A 19,797-nucleotide genomic window follows, 5' to 3' on the forward strand; every position below is an offset into this window, starting at 1 on the left:
CTGCTTTGTGAGACCTTAGTTGTGAAGCTTGGCCAGTTACCTCTGTGGTTTCACATCTGACCCACCGTTTCCTTGTACAGTGGCTTGTTTGTTTGTGAATCACTAGGGAACTGCGAGTTGGCTGAGCAGCAGCTCCCACAGCCGTAGGTTGTGACACCTCCCTCGCTCCGGCTGGTGTCCTGCAGGAAGGAAGAAAAAGCTGTAACTGTACCATCTCCAGTTAAAATATCTGACAGTGTAGTTGATGTTGTCAAAAGAAGCCTTTTGTGGGGACTTGTTGAAGCTAGAAACTGGTATCTTACAGAATGTGCCCTCTCAGAAAGAGAAGTAGGGATTGAACAGTACATGCACAGAGCCTTGTGTGTCCTCAGCCCTTAGCAGCTCCACTGAATGCAGGGCTGCATGGCTGCAGCCCAAAAGCAGTGAGTGCTCTGTGGTGGTTTTGAGGAGAAACCAGCAATGAGTGTCACACCAGTGTTACCAGCAAAAAAGATGAGTGCTTTCCTTTCATGTCATAGTGTTTCAAAATGCTGTCTGGCCGGTGGTGTGAGCTGTGAATGAGTATTGCGTACCATAAATCCTAGTAGTTTCCTGGATTAGACCAATTAGTGTTTGTTTAGATAATTCAGGGCTTGAATGACTTCCTCTCCGGAAGCCCTGAGACTGAAGTGCTAAGGCGGCACACCTCGCCTGAGCTGCCCTTGCGCTTGCTCTGAAAAGTTTGCAGAATATAATCACAACTTTACAAATACAGGTGAATTACAGATCACGTTTTACAAGAGGAAGTGTTATTCACAGCACTTCTTGGTTATTAACTGCTTGGAATTGCAGCCTTAATTTCATGCAATGGCTATTCTGTGATGATACCCGAGTTTGAAGCCTGGAATTTGAGCTTCACACAGCTCTGTGATGTCTTTAGGTGTTGTGGAGGTGGGGAAGTAATACACAATATGTTTTCATTTGCAATTTTGATAGTATGCTTAATATTTCTAGATAAAATAGTCCATTATATAATGAGTCAGTAGTGTTTATTTGATGTACCTTCCTTTATGAGTAGGTATCTGCTGCTATTGTGGGGGAGCTGGGTAGGTTCTGTTAGCCCCAGAAGGGGCTTTTCACATTAAACCACTCAAATACAAAGCAGAGCGATCTTGTCTATAAAGAGTTATTCCAGTCTTAAGGAAGTAACTTCAGGAACAAATGAGCCTTGGACATCTGTTTTGCCTTTTTTTTTCTTTCCAGTCCCATTTCCATACTAGAAAAGCACACACATGGCTGTGCATATGTTGTTTAATCTCTTAAATTGCAATTACGATCAAAAAATGAGGAAGGAAGTCTATGACTAGGAGAGCAAAGCAGAAGGGGAGTTAGGCATATAGAATAGACCGATATTCTTAACTTCTCTTTCAGGGAGTAGATGTCATCTGTCATTCCTCCTAGCCTAGAAGACATTATATCAAAGGGATATGCTTCATCCATAACGATGAGATCACCTTTTCTGCTCCTCAGGGAGCTGAAGATGGTGAAAAAAGAAATTTGCATCCCTCAAGACCCTGGCAAATAAGTTCTAACAAACAGCAAAAAACAAGGGGGTGGGGAAGAAGATACCCAAGGGAATCCAGACATGCTCTGTCATAGCTGTATGACACGTGACTATTTAAATTGCTGGGATATGTGGATTTGTCCTTTCTTTAAAAATGGATTATGTTTGTTCTCATGCCTTCTTTGACAGTTTCAGGTGGCTGTTTCCAGTCAAGTAAGATTCAGGAATGTGCAGAACAGTAAAAAAAGATTACTTGGTGAGCTTCAGGTTAAACACCTTGCACTTGACTGCTCAGCTGTTCAAATAAAGTTAGTTAAGTGTCTCCCAATATAAAGTCTTGTAAGTTTAGTCTCAATAGGGTTGTTATGTTTTGAAGTATTATCTTCAGTGGGGGAAAAACATATTTTTTATTATTATTTTTCAGGTGGCTTCAGGTGAATGCAATGAAGACACTGAGGTTTACAACATTACCCTTAGTACAGGGGATGAGCTCACTTTAATGGGGCAAGCAGAAATTCTTTATGCAAAATCTTCTAAGGAGAAGTCACGACTCAACACCATCTTCAAAAAAATCGGGAAACTTAATTCAATTAGTAAGCTAGGCAGAGGCAAAATGCCCTGCCTCATCTGCATGAACCACAGGACCAACGAAAGCATCAGTCTCCCATTCCAGTGTAAGGGCAAGTTCAGCACCCGCAGCCCACTGGAGGTGCAGATGCAAGAAGGTGAGCACACGATTCGCAATATAGTAGAAAAAACCAGGCTGCCCGTTAACGTGACTGTTCCGAGTCCTACACCAAGAAACCCTTATGACCTGCATTTTATCCGTGAAGGGCATAGGTACAAGTTCGTCAACATTCAGACCAAGACTGTGGTGGTTTGTTGTGTGCTTCGTGGCAACAAAATTATTCCCATGCATTTTCCTTTGCACTTGACGCTTCCGAAATTTACTCTACCTGACAGTCTGGTGAAGGGGGAGCTGTGGCATGAATCCCTCATCCAGCATTGGTTTAATATATGCCAGGAACAGTTTGACATAGATGAGTATTCCCGTGCCGTGAGAGATGTGAAAACTGACTGGAACGAAGACTGCAAGAGCCCAAAGAAGAGCCGATGCACAGGGCATAGCCACATGCCCAACTCCCTCAGCTACGCACGGGACGAGCTTACACAGTCCTTCCACCGGCTTTCGGTGTGCGTCTATGGGAACAACTTGCATGGGAACAGTGAAGTGAACCTCCACGGCTGCAGGGACTTGTGTAATGAGTGGGCCCTGTTCTCTCATGATGCTCTTCAGTACCAGGAGTCTGGTGACAGTAGCAGTGATTATCTTTTTCCTGAAGTTAGTGAAGAATCGATGTTTCTGCCTACAAAGCCAGAACTTCCTTACGAAGAGCTGTGGTTGGACCAAGGGTCTGGAAAGACTGGCGACCAGCCTCTCACTCGCTCGCTAAGTGAGAAGAACAAATGTGACAACTACAGAGGATCTTTCCGATCGAAGTGTGGTACCACATCTCTTCCTGTGCCTGCGACTGTCGGAGCAACCACAAAGTCTTCAGATGTTTCCCTACCTCCACCTCCAGTGCCTCCCAAATCAGAAGCAGTAAGTCTAGATTGTTTATCTTGGTTGGTTTCTTTTTTTTGATGGTAAAGAGTGTGCTTTTTTTTTAGGAAGACTTGGTGGGGAGGGACACATGGAGGGCAAGAAAATGGTGAGACTTTGTGAGATGTGTAACTTCACCTGGTTTCCTACCCAAGTGTAAGTCATGTTCTAAAAATCACCAGAGTATATTTAATGTAACTGATCTAGTAGCTTAATCCTGATACTTTCAGGTGATATTTATTGGTCACTGTTACTCCCACAAACGAAGTCTAAAAATTGATAGGTCACTTCCTCCCCTGGCTTTTCACATCAGTCCTCCACGTGGCCTCCATGTTTTCTCATCTTTTCTGTGGCCAAAGCGTGTGGGGCATGACCCCACTTTGGAACTGCCTCGGATCACCTTATTGTGTGCGTCTTCAAACGTCTTCAATAAACAGGCCCTGATAATGAGGACAGCTAGAATTTTTATGGATTTGAAATGTTTGTTCATGAGAGATTGTCTTCTCTGTTACGAGTCTATGGCAGATTTTGAAGAATATTGTCATTGACCTTGAGCAAACTTTATCAAACTAGACCTGAACTAATGGCTCTGTACTGCTTAATGAAAGAAAACACGCTTAAATAGGAACTCTGCAGAGTTGATAAATGAGCCTTCTAGAGGACACAATTTTAAACAGAACATGTTTCCTGTCCTAGGGTTTCTGATGAAAACTCATGGGAGAAATCACTTCTCCAAACCATGAAATATTGTGGAGACTTCAGAGGCAAAAAATACAAATATGTTTTATGAACAGAGGTTTAAGTGAACTGGGTGGAAAATCCAACCATTACATGGTCTCTTGACATAGTCCTGAACGTGGGTTTTTTTTTTAAAAAAAAAAACATGAAAGAAAAAAGAAACTTCCCCAGGAAAGAGTATCTAGGAATCTTTGGCAAAATCTAAATGATACATACTTATGTAACATGAATCTTGACAGATATTATAATTTAACAAATTATTTTTGCAGGGGATTTGCTGGAATTTAAATAAAGTATTGTTCCATTTTCAAGTCCAATTATATTTTCAACAGCATGGCTGCACTGATGTACATCTAATCTGAGACCAAACCATGGTGATCCCATCCCTTTCCTTTTTCCATCTAACAGTCCGGCAGTGTTGGCCCATAGCCTTTTCATCATGAGCCCGGTCACAATCTGGTTGAAAGCTAAATTGTATTTATTTGTGCTGGGTTAGCCTGCAGTGGATTGCCATGGGCATCCCCCTGGCCAAGCTACTCCCGTGCTGGGGGTGTGCAATGAAGAGAGGGGGAGGAGAAAGTCTGTGCAGGCATGAAATCACAACTGCAGCCCTTTGACCGTGCCGCCAGAACTTCCCCAAAAAACAGCTGCAGCAGCTTCAGCAAGGAGAGGAAGGTCAAGACATTACGTCGTCTTAGCAGAGTATTTACATGTAACGTCTAAGTGCAGGAACCCGGGAGCACTTGCCTTCGAGGTCAGGTATGCACCGATGCTTTGTCCAGACGCCTTTGGACAAGTGCCCAGCAGCACCATATCGAGATGAAGTTCCCTGGCAGCCTACGCTGATGTAAACCGGCATGGGGCTGGTCCCACCCTCCTCCTCCTCCTCCTTTCCCAGCCACATGGTCCTGGCTCCTCTGTTGTGCTGGCTCTGGCACTCCTGCGCCTGGGCAGGCAGCCAGGTCTGGATCTGGAAAATGATTAGTTTCCTGCTGATTTCTGTGAGCTGAACTGTTTCAGCACAGGGTCAAAGGAGCGGCAGAACCAGCACCGGGGAGCAGGCAGGAGGGCAGCTGCCCCTGCAGTGGAGTGAGGGCAGCCCTCCTGGCAGGGGGATGCCAGCCCCCCGGGTCATGGGGTACTGGGAGAGCTGTGGAGCACCTGTACAGCATCACTGTGGACCCTGACAATTGAGGAGGCGTCATGGCACAGCGACTCCCTTCTGGGGGCAGCAGGGTGGTGTTTGGAATAGATACGTATGTTGCCTTTTAAGGTAATTTAGAAAAGTGTGTGATTCTTATCACGTGTGTCTTGCATTACTGAGGTAGTGTGTGAGTGCTGTCAGCAATTCTGTTACTTCTTTCTAGCCAGGTGGGAGAAATAACTTCTGATACAGATACTAGCTTGCGTTTAGAGGTGGACAGGGGGTGTAACCCTCTAAAAAGTCAAACAAAATAAAAAACCTACATCTCCATAGATTATTATAATTTAGACTCTGTTTAGTGGCTTCCTGGAACAGCTTTGAAATGAGTATCAGTGACCTACTGAATTCATCAGTGGGCTGGGGCCGAGATGTTTGCATGGTTTCCACGTAGGGTATTTATAGAATAAGTAGATCTCAGGAGCTGCTTATGAATATGCGGTTTAGTCATCACTCCCTCTAGAATGATATTCCATACAGTTTCTGTATAATGGTTGGCTGGCAATTGTATTTTTGCATGCACTAAATTTAAAGTGTGTGTACAGGAGCTCTTTGCAGGAGAGAAAAGGACATTTGGGGATTTCAGATGCTGTTCTGGTTTTCTTCTCTCTGGCAGGATGAAGCATTATGATATATCATGTATTTTCTAAATACCTTTCAGAAATCAAAGTAGCATGAAGACAGAAGGGGGGGCAAATGACCTCTGAATTAAGGCCTGTAAATTAGAAATTGCTTCAGTCCCCAAACACTAATTTTCCTAAAATCAGAGGCTGTTTTCCTGATTGATTTAAAGCATGTCCCTGATGGAGTGTGCTGGAAGTTCAGGCGCCTGTCAGCAAGGAGCGTTGAACTGCTTTGTATTACTCTTGCGATCACACCGGTGATGGGGTGGGTTTCATCCAGGCGGCCTCAGAAGCAGTCACTGTGACAGGCACCTGCAATGCCCAGATTCAGGAGTGACACCCCAGCGCCCAGGGGGTGCTGGCAGGTCGTGGGCTGGCACCAAGGAAAAGGAGTGGAGGTCTTAAAATACATTTCACACCATCAGAAGGGGGTCACAGGAAAGAGTGTTGGAGCATGGGAGGGCTCAGACAGTGACAACTAGAAGTCCTAGGACGTGCAGTGCAAATGCACTTTATCTGTATCTGGCAGCCACATGGCATCTAGTGCTTTTGGACAAAAGAGTATTTCTTACTAACAGCAGCAGCCATCGAGGTGATTGTCATGTCTCACCATGGCTGTTCCCCTCCTCACACGTTTATTTCATCACTGTTTGCTTGAACCAAGCAAGGGTAGCTCTCTGAAATTTTCCCTTGCTCTTGTCAGTTTAATCTGCAGAATCTCTCCTTTTTACTCCTCTACTGGTTTTCCTGAGGGCTGTGTCTGGCAGCAGTAATCGCCGTCTTGTGACAGGGACCAACTGGGACTGCAAACCAGTATTATTTATGGCCTTGTTCTGATCTGCAGTCTAGGTCAGCAAGGGAGCCTGGCATAGTTTGTTATGCCAGCGTCATTGAATGCCAGCAGTCTTCCCAGGAAAGAGTCCCTTTAACCCCTTGACCGTTACTGTGCTCCAAGAGCTCCCCTGAATGGTCTCTCTAACCCCACGGGTATATATTCAATAGCATGCAGTATTAACTTTGCCTAGACTGACTTGGAGAAAAAAAAAAAAAAAGTCCATAGGCATCCTTGGGGCACAGCACTAAAATGGTTGAAGAGTTTTAGGCCTGAATTCAATAACAAACATGAATAAAATTGATTCTTTTTTTTTTTTTTTTTCTTGAAAGAGCAAATAAGAACCCTTAGAGCAAGATTTATTTCAGTGTTTTATGCTGTCAGGCATTTCCTGTAATTTTGACTTGTTTTGAATTAGGGAAAAAATGTACTACAGTGTCCTAGTCCCCAATTTTCCATTTCACAAAAGTACTAAATGGGTTGTTGCATTTTGAAAGCACCAAAGTGGATTGCAAAAGGTTCCACATTTATTTTGTTTTTAAATGAATTAAATCACTTTAATTGCTAATTATGTGTTGCAGAACTGCTAAGATAACTTTTAGTTCTGCAGCGTTGTTAAATTTAAAAATAAACTATAACTTTCAAACACAGGGAATTTCCTTTTTCTGGTGCATCTAAGACAGTTTCAAGACAAGGAGAATGTAGAAGTCTCTTCCTGCCCTGGGGGAGGTGGTGAGTCCTTAAAAAATCCTGCCTGGCACCCTACTTCTCAGTAGCCGTGCTCACCTCTAGCCCTGCTAAATAAAGTTGCTCTCCTAAACATGTACTGATGAGATTAAGGTCTTAATTCCATTTTTTCAATGGGGATGGATCCAGATATTTGGTCTACCTAGGCAGACCAAACTATATTTTAGATAACCAGTGCTGTAGTCATGTGTTTTAAGCTGCAGAGTTGGCTGGCTGCAAAAAGTAGACCTGCTGGCTGGGTGCATTGTTTCAACAGGGTCTTCCGCCTACACCTTTCAACTTGTAGGTATTGTAGTTAACCTTATCCTGGACTGCTTTGGCAGCTACAGAAGGACTGAAGTTTCAGATTTGAATCCCAGCATCTGGTAAATATGAGATACATGGTACTATTCCTGGGGAGGAAGGCTGGGAATTATCCTCGAGCTGAATGGCTGAGTAGTAAGTCAGGAAACATCAAAGTCTGTTGAGATCTTTTCATTACGTAAGCTCGGTTTATTGCATCTAAATAAACAACACTAGTGAAGTTTATGCCTAATGAATTTGCTCCTTACAAAATATAAAATATCTGGAACAGGTCTGATTTTATGTGTTATTTGAAGGTTCTTTTACATTGTTTCATTGCTGTTACTTTTTTAATGAGGGGATATCAAACTACTGAAAAGCACCCTAAAAGAGTTGACTAGCTGCTCTACTGGTAGCAAGGCGTTCTTTTGGACTGCTTTGACAGCCACATATTGTTGCAAATGTATATACTTAGCATCATTTTTCTTTTCTCCTCCCTTTTAAATTATTTCCTTTCACAGAATAAGGCAGAACCAGATGTGTTTCATCTGACTGAGAGTGCTGTTGCCCAGACTTTCTCGCTGTTTACTTGCATGTTCTTCGTTTGTACAGGTAAAAGAGGAATGCAGGCTCCTGAATGCTCCCCCTGTCCCACCACGGAGTTCAAAGCCGTCGTCCACCAGTCCTTCCATCCCTCCTCGTACGGTCAAATCTGCACGACAGCAGACCCGCTCTCCTAGCCCTACTCTGTCCTACTACTCTTCAGGACTTCACAACATGTATGTGTTTGAGCTGTGAGAGCCTCATGCTAGAACTTTTTTGCGGAAGTTAAATCTAGCAGTATGGTTTTTTGAAGGCACTTGTTTGTAAAGGCATGGTACTGTGTCAGAGTTGCTGACTTTTTGTGAAATGGGCTAACCTGTCAAGTTATTTTTAAAAACTCAAGGGGAGGCAAAGCTCCAGCAGAAACTATGTTTTACTAGATAGGACATAGCAATATATATTAAATATGTGTGCACATTGCTATAGGTAATCTAACTGTAAGGTGACACTGGCTATCTAATGGAAAATCCCGTACAGTTCTGTATAATTATTGAAAGGCTTGAATCTTCAAAACAGAACATCTCAAAGCTAGTTTTGAGCTGGGATTTCAGTGCTACATGCATGCAGTGCAGCCAGCTCTGGTAAGTGGGCACACAAAAGGGGTGTGCTCATCTAGAAATGTGTTGTACCAATTATGTGGGAACCTATGGGGTGGGTATGATGGAGAGCAGAGAGGCCAGCAGACACCACTGAGTGTAAAGTGAGGTGTACCAGAAGGAGGCCAGACAGCTTCCAGATCAAATCCACTTCAGCACAAACCCAACCCACAAACTGGAAAATCCGCTCAACCTAGTCAAAAATTGACAGTGAATTTTGAATTATGTGGCTGCATACCTTTTCCTAGCAATGCAGTATTCTTCCTTTGGCTTTAGAAAGTGTATACACCTTTGGAATTCTCACCTCCTTTCTGCCTTGAATGTCTTGATGCCATTATTTTTGAAATCTCTTCAATGACAAGATACTACCTGTCTGGGTATTACAAATTGATCTGAAACGTCACTGAAATCATTTCAGCCTAGATGCAATTGGTATAATAATAACTTACGCTGGAATTGCCTTTCTAAGCCGTACTGCACATTTGTAGCTTAGTGTTGTGTATCTGGCAATGATCACTCTAGATCAAGGCTGCTCATTTGTTTTTATGAAAGCCTGTTGGGTAGTTCTGTCAAGGTCTTCTCCACAGGAGGCTGAGCACAAGACCTCCCAGCATTTGGGGCCCACCAAATGCTGCTTTCTCTCTTTGTAGCTAAGAGTACATCTGCCTCCCAAGAAATCAGGAAAACAGTGAAAAGTGAAGTTTCTCAGGAATGCAGGTTTTTGCCTTGAACCTCACAATATTTGCATGAAATTCATCTCCAGCTTGGGTCCAGACCAAATATCTCTGTTTTGGTAGAACTGACCTAGTGCTGCAGAGGAAGCTGCTAGAAAATTGGCAATGTGTGGAGTAGCCAGATTGCTAGTGAACTTGCTTTTCAAGTCTTGCCATTTTTATCAATGATCTTACCTTTTGGATCATGAACAGTTGCAACCAATATTTTAAACACAATCAAAACCAATGTGATTTGTTCTTATCTGCCTATAAAAATGCCTGACTTGAGGTGTGTTTGAGGTTTCTCTTGCATCCTTTGGCACTGTGTCCCAGTGAGTTAATTTTGGTGGAGGATGAATAAGGAAGCACTTGGAAAACATTATCAGTTTTCATTAATTCTGTTAACCTTTTAAATCATTAAATGTGCGCATTTCTAATATTGAATTAGAGAACAGAAACAGGATAAATCAATTTAATTCCTCTGTATGGTTAGTTGTTGACAACAACTCACTGACTGTCTTCTCTGAATTGAGCAGCCCCATGGCTTGTTTTGTGAAAAATGCTTTGCACCGTGTATTTTACAGAAATTGGCCTTTAAGCAGCCAGAAATGACCAGTTGACAGTGTATACTTATTGAGGGGGAAAAAAACATCTCTGCTATTGTAAACGTCTGACTGCTTTAACTGGCAGGCTTGTATTAGTGACATAAACAGGAGAAAAGAAGAGTTTGGAGGGCATGGAGTGGAGACTGAGGGATGGTTAGATAGAGAGAGAACTGCATCTGTTGGGGATGAGTTTTACAGATAATTTTCCAGTGATATAGATTAGAACTGCTTTTATGCATCTGTACTTTGTGTTTGAGCTGGGCAAATCCAGGTTGGCTAGTCCTCTTGACTCGCTGTAAGCACATGGGGAACTAATTATGTTAGTCCATTCAAAACTATGCTGGTTTTTTGAAAGCTGCTGCCCTCCTCAAGCAGTTTTCACTGAGCTGTCACAGAATGACTACCGAGTGTCTTTCTTGAGTAGTTAGTTTCCAGGAGAGAGAGGTAAGTAAAAACAATTTTTCAACTGTTTGTTTCTGTCTATTGTGTTAAGTAAGGATTTTATAAATCCGCTAATTGTTTTTTTCCAGTGTTCTGGCTTAATCGGCCAGAATTCCAAAGTTCAACCCAATCCTCACACTTTCTTTTAGAAAGTTGCATAAAAGCAGCAAACATTTACTTTTGATAACAGATTTCATGCTTTTGTTGGCATCTCTGTCTCTAGGGAACCCCTGAATATAAACCACCAGTTCGCTCAGACAGGCTGAGCTTAGTTTACTACCTGGAAGTAGGTCAGGGTAGCTTTCTTTACGTGCCTTTGAAAAACAAGTGTTTCTCACCATAGGTTTTTAAGGATATGAACACACAAACAAGTTACTGTGGGGTAAGCTTGAAACCTGATACTTCAATACATACAGCTAGGTCTGCTTAACCTTCCAAGTAAAACTCTTCCTTTGGCCATAAGCATTAACTTATTCAGTGTTACTGTGCTGTGCACTGGTGCAGCTTTTGTGCTGGTGACAAGTGGGGAAGGATCCTGTGCACATGGAAGTAGTGCTGTAATGTTGGCTCTGAAAGGGCTTTTTTTCATCTCTTATGTCAGTCAAGCTTGGGTCTAGTGCAATGGTGACCTGCCACTGTTATGAACTTTTGTGTACCATGATGCATCTGTGGTATATAATTATAAAATACGGGATTAGAACATCTTCTGGTTTACGTGAGGCTGTTACTTCTCCATGGTGGTGTCCCTCAGGAATTTGACAGTGGAAAAACGGAGTATTTGGGAGATGGCACAGAACTGAATTGAGACATCTACCTTTTTAAGAGCTTGAAAACCCAAGACATGAGGCTTTTGGGTACATCAGCATCTTGTCAGGCTTGTAGAATGAGTAAAAGAAGTGTCATTGCATTATTCAAATGTGTTATTCATTCTAATCTTAAAAGTTCTGCCAGAGGAAAGATCCTTTCCTTGTGACAGCCACCCTCTGACTCTATCAGATGATGTATGAATTTATTCAAATGCCACGATTTTTTTGTACTAACGGCATCCTTTCTGCTTTGTTCCTTAAGCAGTGTCACAGAGAGCGACAACATCAACCCAACAGAGAGCACACCTGTTTCCTGCTACCCTTGCAACATGATGAAAACTGAATCCAAAGAGTCTGAGAGCATGATGCCTTTGGGAAGCCCCTCAACTGAAGCTCTGCCTTCAAGGTTATCTTGGCCAAACCATTTTTCAGGAACTGTTGAAGGCCTGAATAGGAGTGATTTCCTGCTCGATCCAAGCAGGAGCTACAGTTACCCCAGACAGAAGACTCCAGGTACGCCAAAGAGAAACTGTCCAGCACCTTTGACTTTTGACTTCGATGGGTGTGAGCTCCCAGCGGGGTACTCCCCGCTGACCCCAACAGAGTTCACAAACACCATCTCTAGCTGTCCAAAGTCAGCGAGTTACTCTCTAGACTGCACTGATGAGAAAACGCTGGGAGTCAGCAATGCAAAGCAGAGCCATTCGTGTCCTGCCTTACCTCCTCGGGTGCCAAAGTCAAGTGAAGACAAAACAGTTACAGACATGTGTCCCTTGCCACTGAAAATAGATGGTGCCGAAGAGGAGTCGAAAACCAGTTCTCCAGACCTCTTGGAAGATCAGTATCTTGTTAAAAAGGGCATGCAGGATACATTCTCTGTGTCTTATCCCTTCTCATCTCCCCTCCACCTGCAGTTAGCACCAAGATCTTGTGGGGATGGCTCTCCCTGGCAGCCACCCACAGACCTTTCTGGACTCTCCATAGAGGAAGTGTCTAAATCGCTGAGGTTTATTGGTCTGTCAGAAGATGTCATATCATTTTTTGTTACAGAGAAGATTGATGGTAATTTACTGGTTCAGCTTACGGAAGAAATCCTGTCAGAAGACTTTAAGCTAAGCAAATTGCAGGTTAAGAAAATACTACAGTTCATTAATGGCTGGCGGCCCAAGATGTGATGCTGACTAGTTATTAGTGAAACTGTAGGAGATGTGCTCAGTGCACTTCAGCTAATACATCACTTCCTGTTTTTTGCACTAAAAAGCCCTCCCTGTAAATAGTAGTAGAAAAATTCTTACTATGCAGATAAACATTTTTGAGTGGTGAACGGATTTTTTTTTTTTTTTTTAATGTCAATAATAAAGGTAGAGAATCTGCAGAGGTGTGCCTTGTGCATATCTGAACATTCAACAGCTGCTAAAAACTTTACACTAAGGGAACTTTTACTCTGTAGTCTGTTAAGACTTAGCTGTATTTATTACTGAACAATTTGATGCTGAAAGACACACACCAATCCAGTTTACAGTTTTGTGTTAACTGCAAAAAAATGTATTTCTTATGGGATTATTTCTGTTCAAATAATATTTGGCAACATGCTGTGACTTTTCTTCCATTTCTGTTAACAAAAAGCATGTTCAGATACACAAAAACATTGTTTTGACACTACATCTGAAAATGTTAAGAATTGCTGTGAAGTGCCACTAATACACTATTCTTGCAGCGTGTTTTTATTAACAGTATCTTCCTGACTACCTGAAATGTGGATACATTTTCCATGTTACTCTGAGCAAAAAGAGTTAAACGTTTTTAAAACAAGAGTCTTGCTTAGCTTAATGCCCAGAGGGAAGGGAGAAGGGGGGTTTTCCTACTGAGCCACTCTGCCCTTGCCAATTAAAAGTTTATGACCTGTAGATTTCAAAAGTTGCTTTTGTAGTCAGATGGCTGGAGTAAGTAGCATGGCTTCTGGTTGTGCAGCTTTCTCATGGGAAAGGCAGTTCAGTGCACAGACTTCCCTCGACAGACCCTGTCTGCCACAGTACCCTGCTAGCACAGACCTTGCTGTAGCCTTGCTTTGGCGAAAGACAACCCCTGATGTTTCCTCTGCTGCTGTTAACAATCATCTGAAAATGCACTCGATGCGCTACCCTATTCCTGTGGTCGGATCTGTGTGGGAAGGTGATAGTACTCCTGTAGGATGCCTTTGAAATAAAGCATTAGCGAGGTGGGAAGGAACAGCAGCAGCACATGGCATGCTGGTAAGAAGGGGCCAAGTGAGGGTTTGGGCCATGCCTTGGGAAATGCTTGTGATGTTTAAGTTCACCTGTCTTGTTTGCAGTGGGCTAGGAGGGTGTGGTTGTCAGAGTGGGAAAGACTGCAGCATCATAAGATGTGTTTCAGTTACCTAGCTGCAAAAACGCACTGCAATAGATGTCATACAGCAATAGCAGTCAAAAGGGAGCATAGAGATGGAAAGGGGGTGGTGTTAGGCTGCCTCTGGAGACCTTTCAGATTTAACTGCACAGAAGGCCAGAAATAGGATTAACTTCTGATAGTCTGTTGCTGATTTCCAGTGCTTGGCAGAACTCTGAAATGTGTCCAAATAACCCTGGAATCTCTTGCCTTTGTAGTACCGAATGCAAGGATTTGCAGAGATCCTCAGAAAACAAGTCTGTAGTGTCCATCCTCAGGAAGAGTGTGTGTCGGGGATCCTCAGGTGGTCAGAGCCAGGGATGCTGGAGCAGCTTCACTTTAACCTGCTGCTGAGCAGAGCCCTGGCCAGGGTGACACCATCACCTGTTTTTCTTACCTTTTTGAAGGATAAAGAATCTCTCTCTCCATTGTAGGGCACATAGTGAGAACATCAAGAGAAAACTGAGAGGAGAGACAAAAACAGGAGACTGGTTTTGCCTGTTTTCTCAACCATATTGACTCATTAAAAAAAAAATTGTTTGCAAATGGAGTTTCTGTTGCCTGGGCAAATTTCATGGCATGTCTCCATGCCAAGCATCATTTGTCTTGCAGTAATGCAAACCACCGGTTTCCAACCAGAGAGCAAAGCCCAGCTGATGTGGGTATTAGAAAGCAGTGAGCCAAAAAGTATCCTAGTAGAAAAACCCCAAGAGTTCATAATCCTACACTTTTTCTTAATGTATTGACTTTTAGCAACAGATCAATAGCTTTTTAATTAGAGTCCTAAAATATTTTAGCTGCAAGTAAGACTAAATCAAATTCAAGTACTGAACAGATGTGTATGCTTTTTGGTAGGCATATGCAAGTAGAAGTCAAACTGCATTTTAACCCTCGCTATGTCAGATGAGTGTTCAAATTTGAAAGGGCTAAATTTTAAATGTCAGGTACCTGTCTTTGATTTGCTTGGCTTATTAATTCCAGGTAAAAAAGGTAAAATATAGCTCTGTCAAAAAAGAGGAGATTGCAGTCTTGATAATATTAACATTAAATATTTTGAATGCCCCCAGGATATTAACATCCCTGAGAAAATAGTGTTCTTCGACTGTGGATGGATACCTATTCCGTTATCTGTGCTTACCTGCTTGGAATGTTTTTTCTTGCAAGCAGCCTGGTGGAATTTGCATTAACATCACATGAGCATAGACCAAAGTACAACTGGCCTGTTGAAAGCCCCAGAAACGTGCAATGATTTCAGAATCAGATCCTGTGTGCAAAAGCACAGCTAAAACCTCTAATTGCACACCTTGCCATTGATATCCTTCCAGTCACCTTGTTCTGGCTTGACACTTATTTTTATGCATAATGTGTTAGCATTTGACATTTTCTTTATCCTTAGCTACTCATCACTTTAATTTTCCAAGCTTTTTATAGTGATTTAGACGTTCCTAACCTTTGTGTTGTGTGGATTACATGACTGTGGCGTTGAGCCACCTGCTGTGATGCCCAAGCTGGACTGAAGTGTCTGCTCTGGTGAAATCAGCAGAGACATGAGCAAACTGGGCAGCTGGAGTGTGGTGGCTTGGCCTCACCACCACTGTGTAGTGTAGGTAGCCAGGCTATGGTAGCAGTGATGCCCAGGGATCTAACTTAATTTGCTTTGCTCTTGAGTTTAGCTGCTCTAGAGTTAGAGGGTCAGGACTGTCCTCAGTGCTGCAGAAGGCAGTCCGAACGAGGCACACCAATATGAATGTGTCGGTCCCTGGCGATAAAGGGGTGGTGGCACCTTTGAAATGGGGCAGGAACAGAGGAGTCCTTCTGGCCTTAGCAGAGAACCACGCGGTCTCTTTAGAAGGATAGGATATAAAACCTGGTGATATAAATCTGTGAAAGGTTACAAATGCTGCGCTGCTTACTGTAATTCGAGGTGGAGGAGTTACTTTAACGTTCCCACTGTGATTAGGAAGTAGCTGAAAGCTCTGGGGAATATCCCCATGATACAAACTTTTTACCAACTGATGTGAATAGGAGAAGACAGCACTCAGCATTTGATAGGGCTTGTAAGTGGAGCAGCGCCAGGGCATGTGCACTCTCTCACGGGAGTCCCTGGCAGCTGAACTGTTGATGTGGGCTCTTGCCTGGTTTGATGCAACCCAACCAGCCTGTGCAATGGGTGATCCCAGACAGCTCCCAAGGATGTTAGCAACAGATGAAACCAGTCTGGTTTGGGAGGGTAGTGGAGTTCAACCATGTTGATGCAAGTTGTGTTGGCTGTCCTTGAGGCCTGAGAGCAGGCTCTGGGCAATTTTGTCTACTAACAGAGATGTAGCCATTGACTTCAGACAACACACATCATGCCAGAGTGGCCCTAAAATCTCTTGCTTTTTGGAGGCAGCCTACTAAAATAGGTCAGTCCTAACCTTGGCTTTCTTTCCTCAGTTTAAATAAATGTAAGACCTCTGGTGCTTATTTACTTATTGGTATCTGAAGTTGTGTGTTATCCTCAGTGGTTTTGTTTGTCTGGGGATTTTGGTGGCAAAAAAACCTGGCATGTCATTCTTCATGGAGCTGTCTCTTTGTCCTGCACCAGGAAACACATCCTTTCTATGCAATGGCCTCATGGCAGTGCTAGGACTGATGATGTCTTTAGCGGTGAAAACTGGATTCTGGCATGTGGTCTTTTCTGAAAGTGGACGCAGAATTGGCCATGGGAGGGACAGGGAGGAAACTTGAGAGTAAATGCTGGTTTCCTTTAAACAGTCATTGTGCCTAGGATTAAGATTCTTTGTATTACTGCCTGGCTGGCTAACCAAAGCTGTATTGAAATCAACTCGGAGTGCATATTTGCATTCTTATTCTTGCCATATTGTAAAAATTGCCTACAGCTAGAAACTTAGAAAACATTTGGTCCGTCCAAAATTAGAACGAAAATGTATTTTGAAGTGTTCTTTACAGCTAGAAGCAAGGGTTTGAAGTAAGTGTATTACACATTTTTTTCCAATACAACAGTTTTACTTGCCACTTTAATGGACTTTATTCCACAACAGCTTCAAGAGAAACAGCGTAAATAGCAATGCTGTCTCAAAACCTACCATGTTTCAAATCTGTCTATAAATACTTGAAGTGTTTTCTTCTATGTTTTCTTCTTGAATCAACTCCGTGATTGTCTCCCCACTAAATAAAGTGTGCTGGCACCAGCTACTTGCATGCTGCACAGTGGGGTGCCTGCCTGCAAACAGGTCAGCAAAGTCCTGCCTGCAGGCCAAGGAGAGGGGGTACACCATGCCACTTAAACGCCGAACACCAGCCCTATGTGAAAGCTCTCCTGGCTCTTCTTTTTGATGCTCTGAAGTTGCAGCATTCCCATGTACAGGCTAGAAGGTACGAATGAAATCTTAATCAAAGTTGAGGGATCATCCTTTTTATTTGCAGTATTAGGCATGGCAGGGCGGTAGGGAAATGCAGGCCCCTTGTTGAGATCTAGCAATAAATGACCCTTTGTTATGTCTTAAACTCCTGGTAGTCCAGGAGTTGTTCATACTTTACCATTTCTGTGCGTAATAACCAAATTTTCAGCGTGAAAATATGCAGAGTGATTCTCTTGACGACAATCTTCTGAATTATATTAAGAATATCTGTTAGTTCTTAGCTCTTTAGATTCACTTTGGGTAGGTCAAAAAGTAACACTTGGGAAAAAAAAAAAGAGAAAGCCCCAAAACTTTGGCTTAGTACATTTCCGTTATAAAACAAAGCATGGTTTTTGTGGAATTCTGTGCTGTTTTGGGCTTTTGTGTAAAAGGCTGAAGGTGGATTATTATTTAAACCAGGTGCAAATAAATATCCCTGTAATGTATATGAACAAATTTAAACTGTGTAAGTATATAAACTGTATATTAAAGACACTATTTTCATGATATTTCAAATGTGTACAGAATTTGTTGTACTAAATCAGTGGGGTTGCGTGTATTATATAAAATTGTTGGTTCTCATTTTGTAATTTCACTGACTTATCCTCTTGCTCATCTCAGTATAATTCAGAAATAAGCACTTCTGAAATAGTGAATTCACAAAGTAAGATTGGGATAATTGAGAGGAGCAATCAGGCTTTTGCATTTAACCTCTCAAGACACATTACTTTTCTGTGTCTTGTAATTTCACTTGATCCTCTTCAGCAAGTGTATCAAGCTGTGTGTTCCCCAAAGAATTTGTTGCCAGACAGCTTTCCTGTCTCCAGCAGACATTCACCTAAAACATTATTTCCCAAACCCTCGGCCTTTTATCTTTGCTTTAGAGAAATGTATTCTATTATAATTTGGATATGCTTTTAAGCGCAAGACCATGCATGAGTATTTCTACTCTGCAAAAATTCTCTGAAGCATTTATTGAGTAGGGAGAAAATTAGAGACAAAACAACGCTGTGCTCTAGGTTGCCTGTTTGCCTTTCCTCTGATATTGGCAATAGGGGGAAATATCAGCTCTGTAACCATTCATGTCATGCAGGTAAGTTGCTGTTGTGCCAAATTCCTCTTGGGCTGAAGTTTTGTTTGCCAATACTAGGCCAAAAGAAAGTTTACTCCCAACGAAACGTAGTTGTGGAATGTTTTATGAAGGGGCTCATTAATATATGTTTATGAGAAATAAAGCAGGGCAGAATTTGCCGAAGTGGCTGCCATTGGATCTGAAGATGGGGTTTACTTGCCTCCAACCCTCACATCAGAGAGGGAAGAAGCACGTCTGGAGGCAGGATGTGCATCGTGGCGTCAGGGAACAGGGAGAAGCAGAATTACATTCACAAGTTAAGAACAATCTCATTCACCATGAGGAGGGCTGTCTAGGGCATATCTCTGCTCTGCGCTCCAAAGAGGAAAAAGTATTCAATTTTTTGAATCCTCCAGTTGGTTGTCTACAGGCTGAGCAAAAGAGTCTGTGGGAAAGCATTTGATGGATGAAGGGGAAGGAAAGGGCTATAGCCCAAGTCAAAATATGACTATCTCCCTATCAGGGACGTGCGGTTCTAAGGCAGGTGTTTTCTCTTTATATGTATCATAGTAGTCATTGAAACTGACATTGAGTCTGACTCTAGTCACCATGGCTACATATAAATAAGAGTAAGGAATACAGGAAGGGAGGGAACTGAAAACACAGCTCTTTTGTCTTTGGGAAGTGTAAGCTTAATGCTCATAGACTTAATGCCTCCCTTGTTGATACATTCACTAATTACAGCTCCCTTAGACCTGTTAGGTGTGCATATAATACATCCTCTTCTCCTTCTCACTGTGGCTTCTGTCTTTGAGTCAAGTTGCTGTGGGATTCAGGATACTGAGAGCCTGACATCCTGGCTCATGACGCAGGTGACTAATCACTGAAGTCCTTCATTGCAGTAGACTCTGCTAGCTCAGGTCGTCACTAGCTTGGGGCACTCTATACCACGCTCTGTTTCCCAGGTATAAACATGCTTTATGTCACCAGATACACACGTCATATGCAGCCACTTTGTCCTCTGAACAGGGTGAACAAAAGCTGCAAATCTGGGTGAAGCTCTCCCTTTGTTCCATGCTGTGAGCAGATGATGGGATTTGCCATCACAGAATGAACAGAAAATCTGAGCTATTTAGGCAGTTGCCCTAGATGATTTTGCCCAGGCCCTGAGTGCTGCTGGACCATCTTCCTAGCAGCCTTGTTCCCATGGCAGCATGATTTCTAGGGGTTCCCTTGGCACCTCTTGCTAACCACTGTCTCTGCCCCTATGGGCAGCTGTTGGAATGACAGCTCTGATAGTTGTGCAAAAACTCAATTTTATTCTCTACATAAATTTTTTTTTTTTTTTTCCTTCTCATGCTCCTGGTTGTCACACTCAGTGAAGATCAATTTTTTTGAAAGTTGACAGTATTTATATTTTTATTCAGTTGCCTGGATCCAGCATTTCTCCTTTCCCAGGATAAAGCATTGCTATTCATTTTCACTGAGCACAATGAAGAGCCAAGGTGAAGAGTGTCTTGGGGGGGGGGGGGGTCTTCTCCCCATTCTCGCCATCAAATTCCAAAAGTGGAAAAGCTCAAGG

At 42.7% G+C, this 19,797-nt stretch overlaps 1 protein-coding gene across 2 annotated transcripts in view; it reads left to right on the forward strand.

The window, feature by feature from the left end:
- GAREM1 (GRB2 associated regulator of MAPK1 subtype 1) overlaps window positions 1-17,629 on the forward strand; it is a 103,952-nt gene extending 86,323 nt beyond the window's left edge. Inside the window, exons 4-6 of one of the 2 annotated variants that reach the window (XM_074899021.1) lie at window positions 1,968-3,146; window positions 8,182-8,348; window positions 11,596-17,629. In XM_074899021.1, the coding sequence (XP_074755122.1) occupies window positions 1,968-3,146; window positions 8,182-8,348; window positions 11,596-12,508 (2,259 nt within the window). In that variant the 3' untranslated portion in view covers window positions 12,509-17,629. The remainder of the gene's footprint in view (window positions 1-1,967; window positions 3,147-8,181; window positions 8,349-11,595) is intronic. The other variant, XM_074899022.1, reaches the window with a different exon arrangement.
- Window positions 17,630-19,797: the final 2,168 nt, after the last annotated feature.

The sequence above is a fragment of the Athene noctua genome, chromosome 2, assembly GCF_965140245.1.
Source record: "Athene noctua chromosome 2, bAthNoc1.hap1.1, whole genome shotgun sequence".
NCBI classification, from domain to species: domain Eukaryota; kingdom Metazoa; phylum Chordata; class Aves; order Strigiformes; family Strigidae; genus Athene; species Athene noctua.